General features: G+C 32.7%; 1 protein-coding gene across 17 annotated transcripts in view; it reads left to right on the top strand.

Moving 5' to 3' along the window:
• Positions 1–18,413, top strand: part of Ptp52F (Protein tyrosine phosphatase 52F) — a 922,788-nt gene that overhangs the window by 205,689 nt on the left and 698,686 nt on the right. For 14 of the 17 annotated variants that reach the window (XR_011395839.1, XR_011395840.1, XM_070107709.1 and 11 more), the window contains one exon: positions 9,896–10,570. The exons of the other annotated variants lie outside the window; for them this stretch is intronic. Coding sequence is in view for 12 of the 14 variants with exons in the window: in XM_070107709.1 (XP_069963810.1) it covers positions 9,896–10,570 (675 nt within the window). In the remaining 2 variants the exon portion in view is untranslated. The remainder of the gene's footprint in view (positions 1–9,895; positions 10,571–18,413) is intronic. 17 annotated transcript variants of the gene reach the window in all.

Genomic DNA, 18,413 nt, shown 5'->3' on the forward strand with positions numbered 1-18,413 from the left:
TGTTTTCTACATTCTTGGAAATTTTATATATGAAAAATCTTCATAAATAACTTGAGCTGCATCGTCAAATGTATTTCCCTTCTCAGAGGTAATGTTTTCTAAGCGTAGTTTCTCAAAGGTAATATCTTCCACGCGTAGCTCGCCTTCCTTGATTTCGGGCTCTTCTTCTTGTAATCTTTTTTTACAATTTTCAAGCGCCTTGTAATATTCCGCAATAATTTCAAGGTACAATTCGTCAACTTCAAGAGAGAAAATTCTCTCTACGTACTTTGTGTAAAAATTGTCCATTTGAAAATATACAATTTTCAAAAGCTTGATGTGATTACTGTTTATTATTTTATTGTTTAGAACATCCATAACTTTTCTGAGGTATTGAATTTTACTCTCGAAAATGGAGATCAGCACGGTATCCGATTCTAATCGGGCATCTTGACTTTGTTTCATCATGACAACACTGCGTTTAGTTTCTTTCTAAAACGGCTTATGTGATCAATTAAAAACTGCGGAATATATACCCGTCTAATTATTTTTATTATTATTAAATTTGCCTGTATTTTTAACAGGGCTTTTTAAGCCTGTGTAAATTACAGGGCTTTTGTTTTTGCCTGTTTTGTAAATACAGGTCTTTGTTTTTGTTGCCTGTATGTATTAGGGCTTATAATTTTTGGTTTGTAAGACCAAATGTATAATTGCCTGTATGCTTTATCATACAGGACTTTTTAATTTGCCTTGAGCTCTATCCGGCTCGAAGGACCAAATGAATAATTGCTTTTTAAGACCAATTATTAAACTCAATGAAGATTCTAATTGCCTTACCGCTGGTGGGGACAGAAAAAGACTTCATTGAGCTGAGAACTAATTCATTTTAATTTTTTTTGTTAAATGCATCGCTTATATATTATTTACAAATCTTACTGTCTAATTAAATGTATACATATGTATGAGTGCATGTGGCATGCACACCACATATGGTTGTTTTTAAGTACAACTCAATACATGTGTGTGTGTGTATGTCCGTATGTATGTAGCACATTGTTTATGCTACATGTTATGGGATTGTTTTCAAGTGCACATGTGCACTTGTAATCAATTGCCTAAATATATATCTTAGGTTTACAAGTTATCATATGAGTGTATATTTGTTTATTTGTTTGCTTATGTATGTATGTATGCCTGTTAAATATATCTGAGCATACATATTTAGGATTAGTGAACTGTATATTCTAACATCTTTCTTATCTTAATATGTAAAATAATAAAACTAAAATTATTGCTACACGCCGTCTAAGTGGGGCCCTTGTGGTCCTAACGCACATGTTCATTTTTGAACACCCTTTTTAACTGTTCTCCAGGTAAACTTTCCGCTGAGTGCTGGAATAATCCGTAGTCGGGTTTACTTCTTCTCTTGATAGAGCATCATCAATTCTCTCTATTGAGTGCTTCCATATTTTTAGTTTGCTATTGTAGTTTTTTGAGATATAGAGTATAATGTGCATTCTTGATTTTCTCAATAGCTGCTTCATCTAATTCTTCTACTGTTTAAAATAAAATCTAGTTTTGAACTTTTTTTTACTAATTAGGTCTAAGTTCTTTGGAATAGGATAATATTTTATTGTTTTAATTTTCTTGGGGTGTACAGTTACTTTATTGTGTTTTATTATATACCCTAAGTATTCAACTGAGTTCTGGAGAAATGTGATTGAACAAATAGGTAAGCGTATACCACTGTAAAGTTTTGATGTGGCACTCGCAGTCGCGGTTAATATTATAAATGAAAAGCAGATTTCTTTCTGATACAAAATAAGTGGTTATTTATTTTTTATTACAAAACATTCTGAATTTAACACTTATTTAAATACTGTAACAAAGATAGCCGTGTGGGATCGATGTCGAACGAAATGTCGGTAGTTGACGGTTACAGGATCGCTGACGAAACGAATTGTAGCGCGTTTAATCGCTTTCATATCGAAGTGTTAAAACGAATGAAATTAGGCTGTCGAATTGCATAAAGCGAATGCAATGTTCTCAGAGGTTGAGTGTAGTGGTGTCGGCGTGTGGGGTGAAATTACTTCAGTGTTCTCAGGAGTGGTGTGTTTCATTAGAGTCCGCCAGTATTTCCCGAGTAGATTGGTGTGCATGTGTAGAGGAGGCTTATGTCATTTAAACATCCTGGGCCTATTTGCATTTATAAATAAAACATTTGTTACAACAAAGGTAAATAAATGCATATAATATTTTTTATAAGAGCTTAGTACGGGCAAATGCAACAATTCCTTTATATTTATATACAGTTCCTAAAAGTTCTTTAAGAATTTTATCTTCACGGATCCATTTAACATCACAGCTAATATTATGTTTTTTGTTGCTCGCAAAGTCAAATGGTATACTCGTTTGAGATTTCTTTGTGGATTGACTGATATTTTCGGTAGAAGGTCAACTAAAGGCACTGGGGTCCACATATTTAGTACTTAGGGGCTTGAACAGTTTTGGTTCGATGTAGACAACGCCCACTTTAAAAAAAAATTTTAACTGCAAATGCCCCTTCCTAATGTGATCCTGTGTACCAAATAAGAGTCTTGTATCTTGATGTGGAGCTTAGTTATGGCAATTTATTTGTTTTTGAATAATGGCGTTTTGTGGGCGTGGCAGTGGTCCTATTACGCCCATCTGCAATACCAACCGTCTCACGATACCAAGAAACATGTCTACCAAGTTTCATAAAGATATCTCAATTTTTACTCAAATTACAACTTGCGCAGACGGACAGACATTCGCCCGGCTTCCAACTCGTCTCTTCATCCTGATCATTTATATATACATAACCCTATATCTAACTCGATTAGTTTTAGGTGATACAAACAACCGTTAGGTGAACAAAACTATTATACTCTGTAGCAACAGGTTGCGAGAGTATAATAATGGATAGTACATCGAATAAATGCATATAAACTTTTTTGTAAGAGCTTAGTACGGGTAAATACAACAATTCCTTTATATTTATATTTATATACAATTCCTTAAAGATTCTTTAAGAAGTTTATCTTCACGGATCCATTTACCATCACAGCTAATAAGCTAATATTATGTTTTTTTTGTTGAAGTTTGAGTGCATTCTAAATCAATATTATCCGTTTTAATTTCATCATTAAACCACTGTTGTATTATAGTCCAGTCATTATAGTAAGTCCACCTCGGAATTCAGATACCCAGCTGTAAGTCTATAAATACTTGTATATTGACACCCTAAAAGTTGTCTCAAAACCTACATATGGTAGGATGTACGCAACTATTAAATTTCAAGGTCAAAGGTCACAAAAATCAGCTTTTTTTGTAAATATCTCATTTCCTATGGGTTTTTTGCTATTGGTATTTATTATCAATATTGTAGAATACAAAATTCTCTACAAATTTTGTTTAAAATTTTTTTTCATACGGTGAACCGTTTTCGAGATAGAGGGCTTAGAGCGCGCGGTCACAGCATCACTTCAGGTTAACCGGTGCCTCCGATCAAAAACGCGCCATATATAGTTGATGAACTATCGATAAATCAATGATTATAAATATTTGTAAATTTTTATTAACTATTATATTATGTTATATTTTATCATTTTCTTCATGCCTTAAATCTTTATCTATTCAATAATACTGATCACCGTTTCCTAAAATTAAAAAATAATGAAGGGAAAAACTTAAATCTTACTATAATTATATTCCCATTAACACTAATGACATTTTAATTAGAAAATAATTAAGTGCATCTTCTTTAAAATCTGTAAATTTGTAAATAATAGGACAAGATATTGATTTACTCATCATTTTAATTGGGCGTACACTGTCTTATGAACAAGAAATTTTCTTTAAAAAAGTTGGGAAAGGCAATGTAAAAACGGAGGTATACTTGACTAAAAGTTTTGATAATTATCCTCATTCCAAAACACATATTTTATTTCTGCACGCATTAAGTGGATGTGACACAACTTCTGCGCTTTTTAAAAAGGGAAAAAAAACATTTTTAAAAGTTTTTGAGAAACTGACCAATTTGGATGAACTAGCTGCAGCATTTGAGGAAGAAAATTGTTCGGCCCAGAGATTATTAGAGAGTGGAACTCAAACCTTATTGGCAGTCTATAATGCTCCGAAATCTGTGAAAAGTCTCGATCATCTTCGTTATATGCATTACGTCAAGTCTACAAAACTTAATAAACCTGTGCAGCTTTCAAATATTCCACCAACAAGTGCAGCTGCTCATCAACATTTCGAACGTGTATATTATCAAGTTCAAACTTGGTTAGGGCATGATTTGGAACCCCAGGTATGGGGTTGGGCAATGCGAAACGATTTTCTGGAGCCTGTCATGACAATTTTACCACCTGCTCCAGAACATTTGCTAAATACAATTTTCTGCAACTGCAAGAGTGGTTGTGGTTCGCGAAGCGGATGCAGGAAAGCGGGCTTGCAATGCTCTTTAGCTTGTGGCCAATGTAATGGGCGAGCTTGTCTCAATGCTCTACCATATCAGAGCGACATTAACGAAGATGGAATTTTTGACCCCGAAATCATGGAAGAACTTGAAACAAATGTCGTTGAAGACGATAATGAAGACCAGTTTGAAATTTACCAGCAGCCGGAAGACGACGATGAAGAGGAAGAAGATGATTAAAATTATAAATTGTAGTTTTTGTACCCTTTATTCCATTTTTTTACTTTTAATAAAAATAAATGTATTAAATGATATTTTTTAATATATTTTTTATATTTTTTTTTATCATGTAAGAAGTTATTAATAATAATAAAGTTTAAATTCAAATATAATTCCTATATTTTCATTAACAATTCTGCAATTTCATGGGCAGGTAAGTGTTGTTAAATAAATTAATACTGAATAAAAAGTGGATAGGTTAGGAAAAAATGATAAAATATAATATAATAGTTAATAAAAATTGACAAATATTTATAATCATTGATTTATCGATAGTTCATCAACTATATATGGCGCGTTTTTGATCGGAGGCACCGGTTGACCTGAAGTGATGCTGTGACCGCGCGCTCTAAGCCTTCTATCTCGAAAACGGTTCACCGTATGAAAAAAATTTTTAAACAAAATTTGTAGAGAATTTTGTATTCTACAATATTGATAATAAATACCAATAGCAAAAAACCCATAGGAAATGAGATATTGACAAAAAAAAGCACAAAAAACCGATTTTTGTGACCTTTGACCTTGAAATTTAATAGTTGCATACACCCTACCATATGTAGGTTTTGAGACAACTTTTAGGGTGTCAATATACAAGTATTTACAGACTTACAGCTGGGTATCTGAATTCCGAGATTCTTACCTAATTTAAGCTTAAATGACTGGACTATTAAACATTTTAATTTCTGAATATCTCCATCAAGTTTGGTGCCAAGGTGATGCTAGAACTAGACGAAAAATAAAAAAATTAAATTAAATGTTTCCGTGTAGTTTTTGTGAAAAGATATATGTATGTTCGGAAGAGAAGTTTAGACAAGCATATTACCTGAAAAAAGAATATTAAAAATTTGAAAATTTCAAAAAACAACTAGATGTATCCAACAGGTTCTAGGCATGATGAAGGATATTCGAAACTATTCATATCAAATAAGAATAAGAAGGTTCTAAGCATGATGAAGGATGAATATAAAGTGTGAAAGTTAATAAAAGAATTTATTGGTTTAAGAGCGAAAATGTATTCATTTAGAATTGATAACGATATAAATGAAATTAAAAAAATTAAGGGAATAAAAAAGTGTGTAACTTCAACATTGAGTTTAAGTTTTTTTATAGAATTGGAAAACAAAGTGTATAATGCATCAATGTATATATTTAGGTCTATGTAATGGTTTATACTCAAGATATTTATAAAAAGTAGTCCTAAGCAATATAGATGAGAAGCGATTTGTACAGGAATATCATACAATATTAATACTTATGCTTATGGTGATTTTGAAACATTATGTTAGTTGTACTTTATTATGCAATATAAGAAAAAAGAAAAACGTTTATATTTTACAACGTTTATTTTTTATTAAACAAAAGTTTTAAACATAATTGACCACATATTACTGTGTTATATTTTTGTATCCGGTAATTAATCAGTTCTATCGGTGGCTGTATATTTCCAAAACTATCAACATATTCTTTATAATTTTTGTTTTTATAGTAAGCTACCCAATGAGTACCAGGATCATTAGCATCATCTAAATTAAGAATCCCACATTCTTGAGATTCCGGTTTATTCGGTGAAGAATTTCGCATAAAAATTCCCCTGAAATGTTTAATATGTTTGCAATATATCATTAAATCTACGTCTGTTAACGGACTTTTGGGTAGCCTTTTAATTAGTTTTTTGGATAGGGTCGTAAACCCTTTTTATGTGGCTTGAAAAATAAACCCCTCTTCATAGCAATTGGTTAATTATATCTATTATGGCTCCTAGCCTCAGCCAACTGCTTCTTTCCAAACCTGAAAACCTTTTTAACTGCTATCGTTTTTTACATTTAGATGTATGTCTTTTCTCACTTTTAATAACCATTTTCAAATTGAGTTTTGCTTTCATTGCATTTGTAACGAACCAAGCGGTTGCTTCTTCTTTGAAATCACTGTCCTTAGATGTTACACGCTGCCAGGCTTTCTCAAATAAAACTTTATCAGCTTGATGTCTGATATTTATATATTTTGCTTTGGAATATGCTTCATATATCATGTTCTCTGCAGGCTGCATCTAAAGGATTTATACCCTTATCTCCTCTTTCTAACCGTTGTCGGAGTTTTGTTCCAGGACCACAAAATTGATAGGCAATGAATTAATCAAATTATTTACAAAACCCTGTCCAATATTTTTATGTATTAGTCCCATTAGGTGATTTTTTTTTCTCAATAATAATATGGGTGAGTGTGGGTGAGTTATAATTAAATGATGCCTTTATTATAAAAGTGATGGTTTATATTGCTGTAAATCTAGTAAACAAAATGAGAGTAGTTAAACAACGTCTCCAACTTAAGGTTAATAACGCTGAAAATTATATAAATGTTAAAAATGTTACTAGACATAGTGCACTTTTGCCAAGTTTCTTACGTGCGCTGTTTGTGGGACAATCGAATTGTGGAAAAACTAATGTTATGCTCAGTTTAATTGAAAGCCGAAACGGGCTTAATTTTCGAAATGTATACACTTATTCAAAATCACTATATCAGCCGAAATATATCTATTTAAAAAAGCTTATTAATCCGATAAAAGGAATATTTCTTTATACATTTAGTGAAAACGTTGATGTTATCAAGCCCACTGAAGCGGACTCAATTTTTATATTTGATGATGTACTTGTAATATGTGGAAAACAAATTGTACAATACTACACTGTTTTTGTATGGGTCATCATAAAAACATAGATTATTTTTATTTATGTCAAACTTATACAAAAATTTCTAAACACTTAATTCGTAATAATGCAAGCATGATTATTGTGTTCAAGCAAGATGAAATGAATCTTAAGCTTATCTATAATGATCATGTTATTGGAGATATGTTATACAAAACATTTTTAAAAATTTGTGTCAAGTCTTGGAGAAATAAATTCGGGTTTGTTGTTATAAGTAAAGATGATCCTATAAACAATGATCGATATCGAAAGGGTTTCGATAATTTTATACAGTTGTAAAACATTTATAAAAACATATGCCAGACCAGATTCGTAGCAGATATACAACTGATAGGTAGTAGATTTTTCACTCACTCATTAAAGATCATATTAAATAATCATATGGCTGTATTTGCAAATATTGCCAGGAAAGTATTAAAAGAAAAAATTAAAAAAATTAAATTGGGAGAATCGGATAGAATAAACATGTTGGATAATACATTTAAGCCCATTTCAAAACCATTAAATGAATTAGTTGATAATTTTAAAAACTCGAATAAACATAATATTACTAATTATATTGATAATAATGAAATTTGGGTGGCGGACAGTGTAAAAGAAAGTGAAGACATGAAAGTTGATTCATTAGCAACCGTTGACAACTATATGAATGCTAATGATCTTGATTTAGAATATTCTGTAGATAATTCTTGGAAACAAAATGATGAAGAATGCTTTGATAAAAAACAAACAATTAGATACGGTTGTTCAACAAAAAATAAATTTTATGAATGACCCCGAAAGGTCAGCATCGTATATTCCAAGTAAACCTCATTATGATGAATTACTAAAAGCAGCTACACAAAGCAATGTAATTAAAATTAAATCAAATATTAATAATAAACCTGAAAGTTGCAAAGCTATTGATATCATTAATGAACAATGCTTTGCTAAAAAACACAAATTAGATAACTTTGTTAGCGTTAAGCAAAAATTAAATTTTATGAATGACCCCGAGAGGCTGGCATCGTATATTCAAGTAAACCAAAGGTTCAAGTAACCTAAAAGGTTGTAGAAAGTCATAATCAAGCTGAAACGTATAATGATAATACTTCTTTAACTGAAAATGATATTATATTTTAAGAAGAATCGAAGAAGATCCTGATCTGTGGGAAAGACATAAATTTGTTAAACGTCAGTCTGAAAATCAACTAAATGCAGACTTTAAACGGGTTAAGCTTACTCATCCCCATTCACTATCACAAAACATAAAATTGATTGAAGATCTTAAAATGCTCGATACATTGTATGGTCCGAATAGCCATTCATATGGTAGATGGCGATTCGGACTCAAACCATTAAAACTTAATTCTAAAGATGTTATACAGATCGGAAAGAAAAATTTCATAAAAACCCACAACATTATAAAAAGTGTGATTTGAAGACTTATCTACAGATTTTATTAGACACAAGTGCTCACAAACGTAATTATAACCCAAATAGTCAAATTAAGGAACCAAATCATTTAAATATCCATATATTATCAGGAAGTTGTTCAATTATAATACAATCCCATAAGTAGAGTGGAGAAGAGGTTTATTGAAATCAATCGATTGTCGCAAAAATATTTATCAATATTGGGATGCTAATGAGTTGGTCGGGAGATTGAGATTGCTTATATCTTCAACAAGTGCCGGTCATAACAACCATCAAAACGAGATTATATCAATTCTTGAAGAGTTGTGAGAAGCAAATATTATTAAATAATATGAGTATAAATAAATTTGGACATTCCTCATTTAACAATAATAGATTAAAAGAGAAAACAATTCTAGACCGAAACAAAAATCCTAATTTAAACAAGAAAATAATAATTAACCTATCTGCTCCTATAGAAGACAATGATGTCATTTCGAATGTATTCCTTTTAGAAACATTAAATAAGATGAAAAACAAATTAGAACATCAAATCAGAGAAATAAATGTAATTCTGAATAATAGTATTAAAAATTATGTACCAATTCTTGAGGATCTAATAGACCAACGAATAACACGTGCATATGGGGAAGAATTACATAATATAAACAACTATTTATTAACTATTGAGTATTATTTGATCGTTGTGTCGAAACTACATCCTACTGAAAAGGACGTTGAAGTGCTAAAAATAAAGTTCCCTACTATAAAAGGATTAGCAAAATGCAAATGAGAGCTCTGTAGAAAAATTACATAAACAAGCTAGAAAAAGTTTTAAACGAAGACGAGTTATTATTAAAGGAATTGATGATTTATGGCAATGAACTGTAATCGATTTTCCAAAAAAGCTTGTGTCGAACCAGTTAAAAATAAAACTAAAGAAAATGTAACAAATGCAATGGCTAGGATTTTAAACTCAAGTAACCGAATACCGAAAATACAAACAGATGATGGAAAGGAATTTTATAATACTAACTTGAAGAGATTATTACAAATAAAAAATATTAATCATTATTCAACATTTTAATCAATCTAGAAAATAGACCACCGAATGATTTAAAACTTATCATTCATGCTGATGTAAAACCTCCTAATGAGCATAGAGGTCGGTATAATGCGCCGGTAGTAGATGAAGTAGCTGTTCTTATGATAGATGAAGACAAAGGGCCCCGTGATATTGTATTGACTGCGAGAGATGGTCGACTTCAACGAGTTTCTGAAATTCATAGATCTTATGACCCGCTTCAATATCCCTTACTGTTTCCCTTTGGAAACGACGGATACTGTATTAATATTCCACAGCAGAATACTACGGCTACATTTAAAACTGTTTCATGTATGCAGTTTCATGCATTTAGATTCATGATGAGAATAAATGACTTTAACAGTATACATTATTTCAAAGGATTATTCAACCAATATTGTGTTGATATGGCGGCAAAAATGATCTCTGAGAGGCTAGACTTCCTCAAAAGAAATCAAAAAAAATTGAGAGCAGAAGAGTACATTCATTTAAGAGATGCCGTCGTAAATGATGGACATATAAACGCTTCTAATATTGGCCAGCACGTTATATTGCCGTCGTCATTTACAGGATCCCCCAGATTCATGAATGCAAAAAGTCAAGATGCCATGACATATGTCAGGAAATTTGGAAGACCTGACCTCTTCATTACATTTACATGTAACCCCGAATGGCCAGAAATAAAAAGTGAGTTATTGCCCATTCAACATTCTTATGATAGACATGATTTAATTTCTAAGGTATTTCATTTAAAACTCAAGAAAATGATAGACCTATTAACGAAGAAAAATATTTTTGGCCCATCGAAAGCTTTTGTTTACAGAGTAGAATGGCAAAAAAGAGGTTTACCTCACGCCCACATTTTATTGTGGCTGGCTAACAAAGTTCAACCAGATTCTATAGATGCAAAAATATCGGCTGAAATACCTGACGTACAACAAGATGCGATTCTTCATAATATTGTCATAAAAAATATGATACATGGTCCTTGCGGATTTCATAATCCTACATCACCATGTATGAAAGAAAACGTTTGTTCTAAAAAGTTCCCTAGGCATTTTATTTCGGAAACACAAACGGGAGATGACAGTTATCCAACCTACAGACGCAGGTCTCCAGATAATGGTGGAAACACAGCTATAATTCGTGTAAAAGGTACAGAAATGAGCGTGGATAATCGTTGGGTGGTTCCCTATAATCCACTGCTATCACGAATTTTCAATACACACATTAACGTAGAGTTTTGTCAATCGGTCAAAGCTATTAAATACATCTGTAAGTATATTCATAAAGGTTCTGATCAAGCCACATTTTCGTTACAAAGTAATAACGATGAAGTAGAAAAATATCTAAATGGTCGCTATATAAGTTCCTCGGAGGCGGTTTGGAGAATTCATGAACGTTTTCCGGCAGTAGTTCATTTAGCCGTTCATTTGGAAAATGGACAAAGAGTATATTTTTATAATAATGAAAATCTCCAAGATCGTGTGAACAGTCCTTCATCAACGACACTTACAGCGTTCTTTCATCTCTGCAAAAGCGACGATTTTGCAAAAACCCTTTTATATCACGAAGTTCCCCAGTATTACGTTTGGCAAAGAAATTCATTTTCTAGAAGAAGACGCGGGCAAGATGTTGAGGGATATCCCGGTGTAAAAAAATTTAAGCCGTGTTTATAACATTCATCCAACTCAAACTGAATGTTTTTATTTAAGAATGTTATTGCAATATGTTCGCGGTCCAATGTCATTTCAACATCTAAGAACCGTGAATGGTGTTATTTTCCAAACGTACCAAGGCGCTTGCAAGGAATTAGGTTTACTGGAGGGAGATGAACATTGGCAAAATACCATATCTGATGCTATCATATCCGAGCCAGCTACAAAATTAAGAGAATTATTTACCACTATCCTTATATTTTGCCAACCATCTGACCCCTTAGAGTTATGGAATAAATTTCGTGATGCTTTATGTGAAGATATATTAAACAGAATGCGTAATGAGAATCAGGATATGACATTAGCATATTATGATGATATATACAATGATGGACTAATCATAATTGAAGATAAAATTCATGAGATTTCAGATAAATCCCTAACCGACTTTGGGCTTGCTGCAGCAAAAAGAAATAATTCGCTTCTGGAACCGTTAGAAGTAGCGTTGCGAAAACCATATAACATAAATGAATTAAATGAGTATATCACACAAAATGAACCAAGATTAGTTAATGACCAGGTGACAACGTATACTTGTGTCATGAAAAGTGTTCGTTTTAATGAAGGAAGAATTTTCTATTTGGATGCTGCCGGTGGGAGCGGCAAGACTAATCTTATATTAGCAAAAGTAAGGTCTCTAGGAAAGCTAGCCTTGGCAGTAGCGTCGTCAGGTATTGCTGCAACCTTATTAGCAGGTGGACGCACAGCTCATTCCACTTTTAAACTGCCCCTAACTGTGTCTTTAGAGAAAGATAGCGTGTGCTCTATACGCAAAAATGGCCCTTTGGGGAAAATTTTACAAGACGTCAGTCTAATAATCTGCGACGAATGTACCATGATACATAGAGCTCACGTAGAAGCTCTAGACAGAACTCTTAGAGATCTTAAAAGCTGTGATAAAATCATCGGTGGGATTACTGTTATGTTTGCTGGGGACTTTCGCCAAACTTTACCGGTAATAGTAAGGGGAACTAGAGCAGACATTGTGAAGGCTTGCCTTAAAAGTTCTCCATTATGGAAATTTGTAAATATTTTAAAATTCTCGACAAATATGAGAGCACATTTGGGGGCAGGTAGTATAACTTTCCCTTCAAAATTACTTTCTGTAGGAGACGGGAAAATACCTCATTCTAATAATAAAATTGAAATTGATTGCGATTTAGGAGTAAAAGTGGGTAACATCGAGGAATTAGTAACTAAGGTATACCCTGACATCAGCCAAATAGAAAACAAGGACCATCAATGGATGTGTCAAAGAGCAATATTGGCGGCAAGAAATAGTAGCGTTGACGAAATAAATGATATCATTTTGAGTAAACTCCCAGGAGATATTGTAACCTACACATCCATTGATACCGTGATGGATCAAGAAGATGTAGTTCATTACCCACAGGAGTTCCTCAATTCCTTGAACCCAAGCGGCCTTCTCCCACATTCTCTTAAGTTAATAATAGGTACCCCAATAATTTTACTAAGAAATCTCAAACCACCAAATTTATGCAACGGGACCCGACTTCAAGTAAAATTTCTGCGCAATAACGTCATCGTTGCAATAGTTTTGACTGATCCAGCAGTTGGTCAAACAGTCCTCATACCCCGCATCCCAATGATACCCAACGACTTACCTTTCAATCAAAAGAATACAATTTCCGCTTAAATTATCTTTTGCAGTCACAATAAATAAATCACAGGGGCAAACATTCAAACACTTGGGGATCGATTTACGCCAAGACTGTTTTTCGCACGGCCAGTTATATGTCGCGTTATCAAGATCGGGTTGTGGCGAAAATCAATATGTTCTTCTGCCACAAGATAATAAAACAAAAAATGTAGTATATGCAGAAGTTCTTTAAAATAATAAAATTTACTTTAAAAATTGTACAGATATAGTTTGGAACTCGAAAAAAAACATAGGTTTTATCCTGAAAATTCTGCGGGAACTCGACCATTCCGAAAATCCCGCAAGAACGGGAACTATGTGGGAAGAATCAAAAATCTGCCGGAAGTCACTATTCCACGCGGCCGAAGTCGCGGGCAAAAGCTAGTATAATATATAAATAACTTTTTCAATAAAACATTTACAGAAATTAAATATACAATAAAATACGATAGTAAAAAAATTGAAGCTAGTATAAACGGACTAGGCGTAGAAAATAGACGTTTGGAGAAACAACTCATTTATTTCGATTTACTGTTGTGTTCAAATTAAAAAATATAAAATTATACACAGCATAATTTTTATTATACAAATACCTAATGAAATTATAGATGTGAGAATATCAATATTTACACCACTTCCTAATAATCAATCACAAGAATTAGTGTTCAATACAGGAGAAGGTGTAAAAATAATTTCTATTCATTTCAAGAAAATATAAATGTAAAGAAACTAAAAGAAACAACCCTACTATGCTGCTAATGAACAAATGTGAAAATATAAGAAATAATAAAACAGAGTTAATCGCAATAAAAGATGGATTATTATTATTAAAAATTATGGAAAAAAATTTTTTTTTTATCAGACCACAATTTATTAATAATATTTAACGATTTCAATGTAAACATTACCGAAAATGTGTGAAAATACGAGAATTTAATGGTTCGGTCAACATTCGCTACTACAATCATCATCGTTGCGATAATTCTTGCTGTAATAATTTACTTCTACATTTTTAAAAGTCGTAAAATTTCAAACATTAACATACTTGAGGAAACTCAGGAGAGTCTCCAATCAAAAGGGGGGGTTACGTCACCGCAACATTCCAAACCCAAAAATAATAATGATAATAAACCAGAGAACTTAGAAGAACGAGAATTTTCGACAGCGAACATTTGTAAAATTTCAGCGAAAGAATTCACATGTACACATACAGCTCTCTTAACTGTCCAACCGGCGAATATTGAAGAGAATATGATAAGTATGTCAAACAGGGTATATTGATATGCCATTTGAAATATATTCCCTTTTATTGAATAATTATTTATAATTTTTTATACTCTCGCAACCTGTTGCTACAGAGTATAATAGTTTTGTTCACCTAACGGTTGTTTGTATCACATAAAACTAATCATATTAGATATAGCGTTATATATATATAAATTATCACTATGAATAGACGAATTGAAATCCGGGTGACTGTCTGTCCGTCCGTCCCTCCGTCCGTCCGTATGTGTACTTGAGTAAAAATTTAGTTATCCTTATGAAACTTAGTACACATGTTTCTTGGTACCGTAAGACGATTGGTATAGCTGAGGGGCATAATCGGACCACCGCCACGCCCACAAAACGCCAATAATCAAAAACAAATTAATTGTCACAACTAAGCTCCACAATAAGATACAGGACTGTTATTTGGTATACAGGACCAAATTAGGGAAGGGCAGTTTAAATTTTTTCTAAAATATGGGCGTAGTCCCGCCCTCTAATAGGTTTAATGTGCATATTTCCTAAACCGCTAAAGTTATAATAACAAGACACCTCATATAACGGTACTGTTAAGAACTACTAAAAGCGCGAAAAATCAAGCACTAAACATGCCAGAGTCATTAAGTTTTATTTCTGAGATGGTATGAGATGACTTTATAGGAACCGCGATCAAAATTAGACAGTGAGCGTGGCACGGCCTACTTTTAGGTAAAAACCCATATCTCTAGATTTACTTAACTGATTTCAACCAGATTCGATACATGGCATTGTTTTTGCATTTCTATGCTATAGTGCGAAAATGGGTGAAATCAGATTACAACCACGCCAATTTCCCATATAACACCATTTTAAATTACATCTGATTCTTTCACTTTGCACTATGCAAATCAAGCAACAATGATTGTACCGGAGTAAAACTTTGGGTGAATAATGAGTTTAAAGTGTGCCACCTGATGACCAAAAATTGTAGAAATCAAACAAAAACTGTTCAGTTCCCTAGGTACTGAATATGTGGACCCTAGTGCCTATAGTTGAAGTTTTACCGAAAATATCTGTCAATGTGTAAGATATAGGTATAAGTGAAATTCATATAATAAAATAAATAAATGAGTCTCTCGATAATAGTATGTTTTATGTCAAAATTGGGTTGACTCTGATCAATACTTCCTTTAATATAAAATAAACACCTGAAGTAATTTCCCGGGCTTTGATCCGTGCAAGTTGCGAGAGTATAAAATGTTCGGTTACACCCGAACTTATTTTATGTTAATTAGTTTTTACTTTGTTATGAGTTATTAGTAATAATTTAAAATTTTTTGATATATTTCTTAAAATAATACATGTACTTAACACCATTATGGAGTCACAAAAGGACAGAATTGCGTTTTGCCGTCGGCATTTTCAAACAACATATGAATGTAGATATGTACACTTATTACTTCATATGAAATCTCCGTTGACAGGGTCAACCAATAATCGAAGCTCACGTTGTTTACTTTTGTGTCAAAGAGTCAGACGTTCAGACGAAAAAGTGTCACAACATTGTGTTGTTGGTAGAAAATCCGAGATGTGCCGAAAAATAAACGAATTGTTGTTTGTGTACAACAACGTTTGCATATTTTTCTATATTATATGTAGATTTGCGTATGCATTACTTATTTTGCAATGTCATACGCATGTTTGTATATACATACTTACATATAGAGCAGTGCGCGCACATGTATTTATTGATTAGTGATAATATCTAAAACAAACTCATTCAGTATAGTTTTGCTCGTTTTACTAAATATGAAATTAATATGCTGCTAATATGAATTTGATTTGATGCCGTAAAACATAACTGTAAATGAACAGTTACTTGCGCCCAGTTCCGATTTTTGAACGAGCAACTACTTAGCGTGGGTTAGCTTTCAGGTTTAGTTGATTATCAGCAGCATAAACATACGTTATTAGTCAATCAGTGTTTTCATACAAAATTCGAAAAGTTCCATCCGACGTTGAAGTAAAGGTTGTTTCTTTGACAAAAAGTGGCCTTTCGATCCGTAAAATTGCTAGTCAGTTAAAATTAGTTTTGAGCATTGTTGTGGCTATAAGAAAACGATGCAAAGTAGTAAGTTTCCCGAACCTGGGAGGATGCCCGCGATTGTTAACGAACGCTGATGCTAGGCAAACCGTCAAAAGACTCACTACAGCGAATAATTAAACACCAAAGGAGGCCGCAATCTCCATAAATAAGACTGTCAGCAAATGGACCGCTCGGAGAACTCTTCAAAGAATTGGTTTTGTGGCCGCCGTTAAACAGAAGAAACCTGCTTTATCTAATAAAAATATTAAGGCGCGCCTAAAGTTTTTTAAGGAACATAAAAACTGGTCCGTGGAAGACTGGAAAAAGGTTATCTGGTCGGATGAATCGAAAATCAATCGTTTCCAGTCGGATGGCAAACAGTACTACTGCCGTCGCCCACATGAAAACCTTCAACGACATTATGTGCGACAGACTGTAAAATATAGTGGCGGCAGTCTCATGGTATGGGGGTGCTTCACTTGGTGGAACATTGATCCGTTAGTCAAAATCGATGGCATTATGCAAACAGAAGACTATTTGAATATTTTACAGTCAAATTTATGGGATCTTATAGACCAGTGTGCTTATCCAGAGGAAGAGATCGTTTTTCAACAAGATAACGATCCGAAACACACCGCCAAAATTTTTGCTCACTGGCTCCAATGTCAACGATTTCAACTTTTCCAATGGCCAGCACAAAGTCCCGACCTTAATTCGATTGAAAATTTGTGGATTATTGTAAAGAGGAGATTGTGCAAATACCTAACAAGTACAAATCGAATGAAGAACCATACTGAAGGAAATAATAGAAAATTTAGTTGAAAGTATGCCGAGACGTGTAAAAAATGGAATTAAACATAAAAGTCTTTGGACCAAATATTAAATAATGTAATTTTAGGCCATTACTTTTTACGAGCAAAACTGTACTTAATGAGTTTATTTCAGTTTTGTTTTTGTGAACGCAATTTTATTTCAAATATTATTTTCTTGTACAATAAATACATAAACCTATCCTGAAAATTTGATAATATTTGAGATGTCGTAAAAAATTGTACAGCACGTAGAATGCAAAAGTGGCGCAAATCCGAACGGTTTTGCTCGCCACTGTGTACACAGTATGTACATACATAAATTATTACTTTTGTAAAAATGTATATAAAATTTTTTTTTTGCATAATCTTTCGCATTCTAAACGCGGCAATTGTACAAAAAAAATATATTTTATCAATTTTTCATCATAAAAATCGTTTTTATGATAAAAAATAATCACGAATATTAAAGTGGCATTTGTGTTTTTTGTTTAAAGTATTTCATTTTTCTCTTTATGTTGGTAGATGCGTATTTCGTTTCGACGTTGTTACAAATTCTCATTTCTGTTAAATAACAGTGAATATTACAGAAAAGGGTGAACTCCCTGTTCAGAATTTTTCAGCTCAATTAGCCGTCCAATCGAGCATCATACAAAATTCAATTTGCATCTTCTCGTTCTTCTAAGTTCTCTGGTTTCAAATGCCACACTCGATACAAACATATTCGAGTGAACGTATTCCCTTGCATACAAATTAACTTCCTTCGTTTAAGAAGTGTTAAAAAATATTGTTTTCCGCAACTGCGAGGAAGAAAACAAATATGATATTATTATAATATTATTTCAATTTACCCTTATTTATACAATTTTTTGTTTTGCTTAATTCTTACAATAAGTGTCAGTTACAATATTCGCTTATTCAGTAATTGGTTTTATTGTTTACATTTTGTGGGTGGTCTTAGCTTAATGAAAAAGAATATTGGTTACTTAAATAAGCAAATATGCTTATTAAG

Source organism: Bactrocera oleae, chromosome 4, assembly GCF_042242935.1.
Source record: "Bactrocera oleae isolate idBacOlea1 chromosome 4, idBacOlea1, whole genome shotgun sequence".
Taxonomy (NCBI): domain Eukaryota; kingdom Metazoa; phylum Arthropoda; class Insecta; order Diptera; family Tephritidae; genus Bactrocera; species Bactrocera oleae.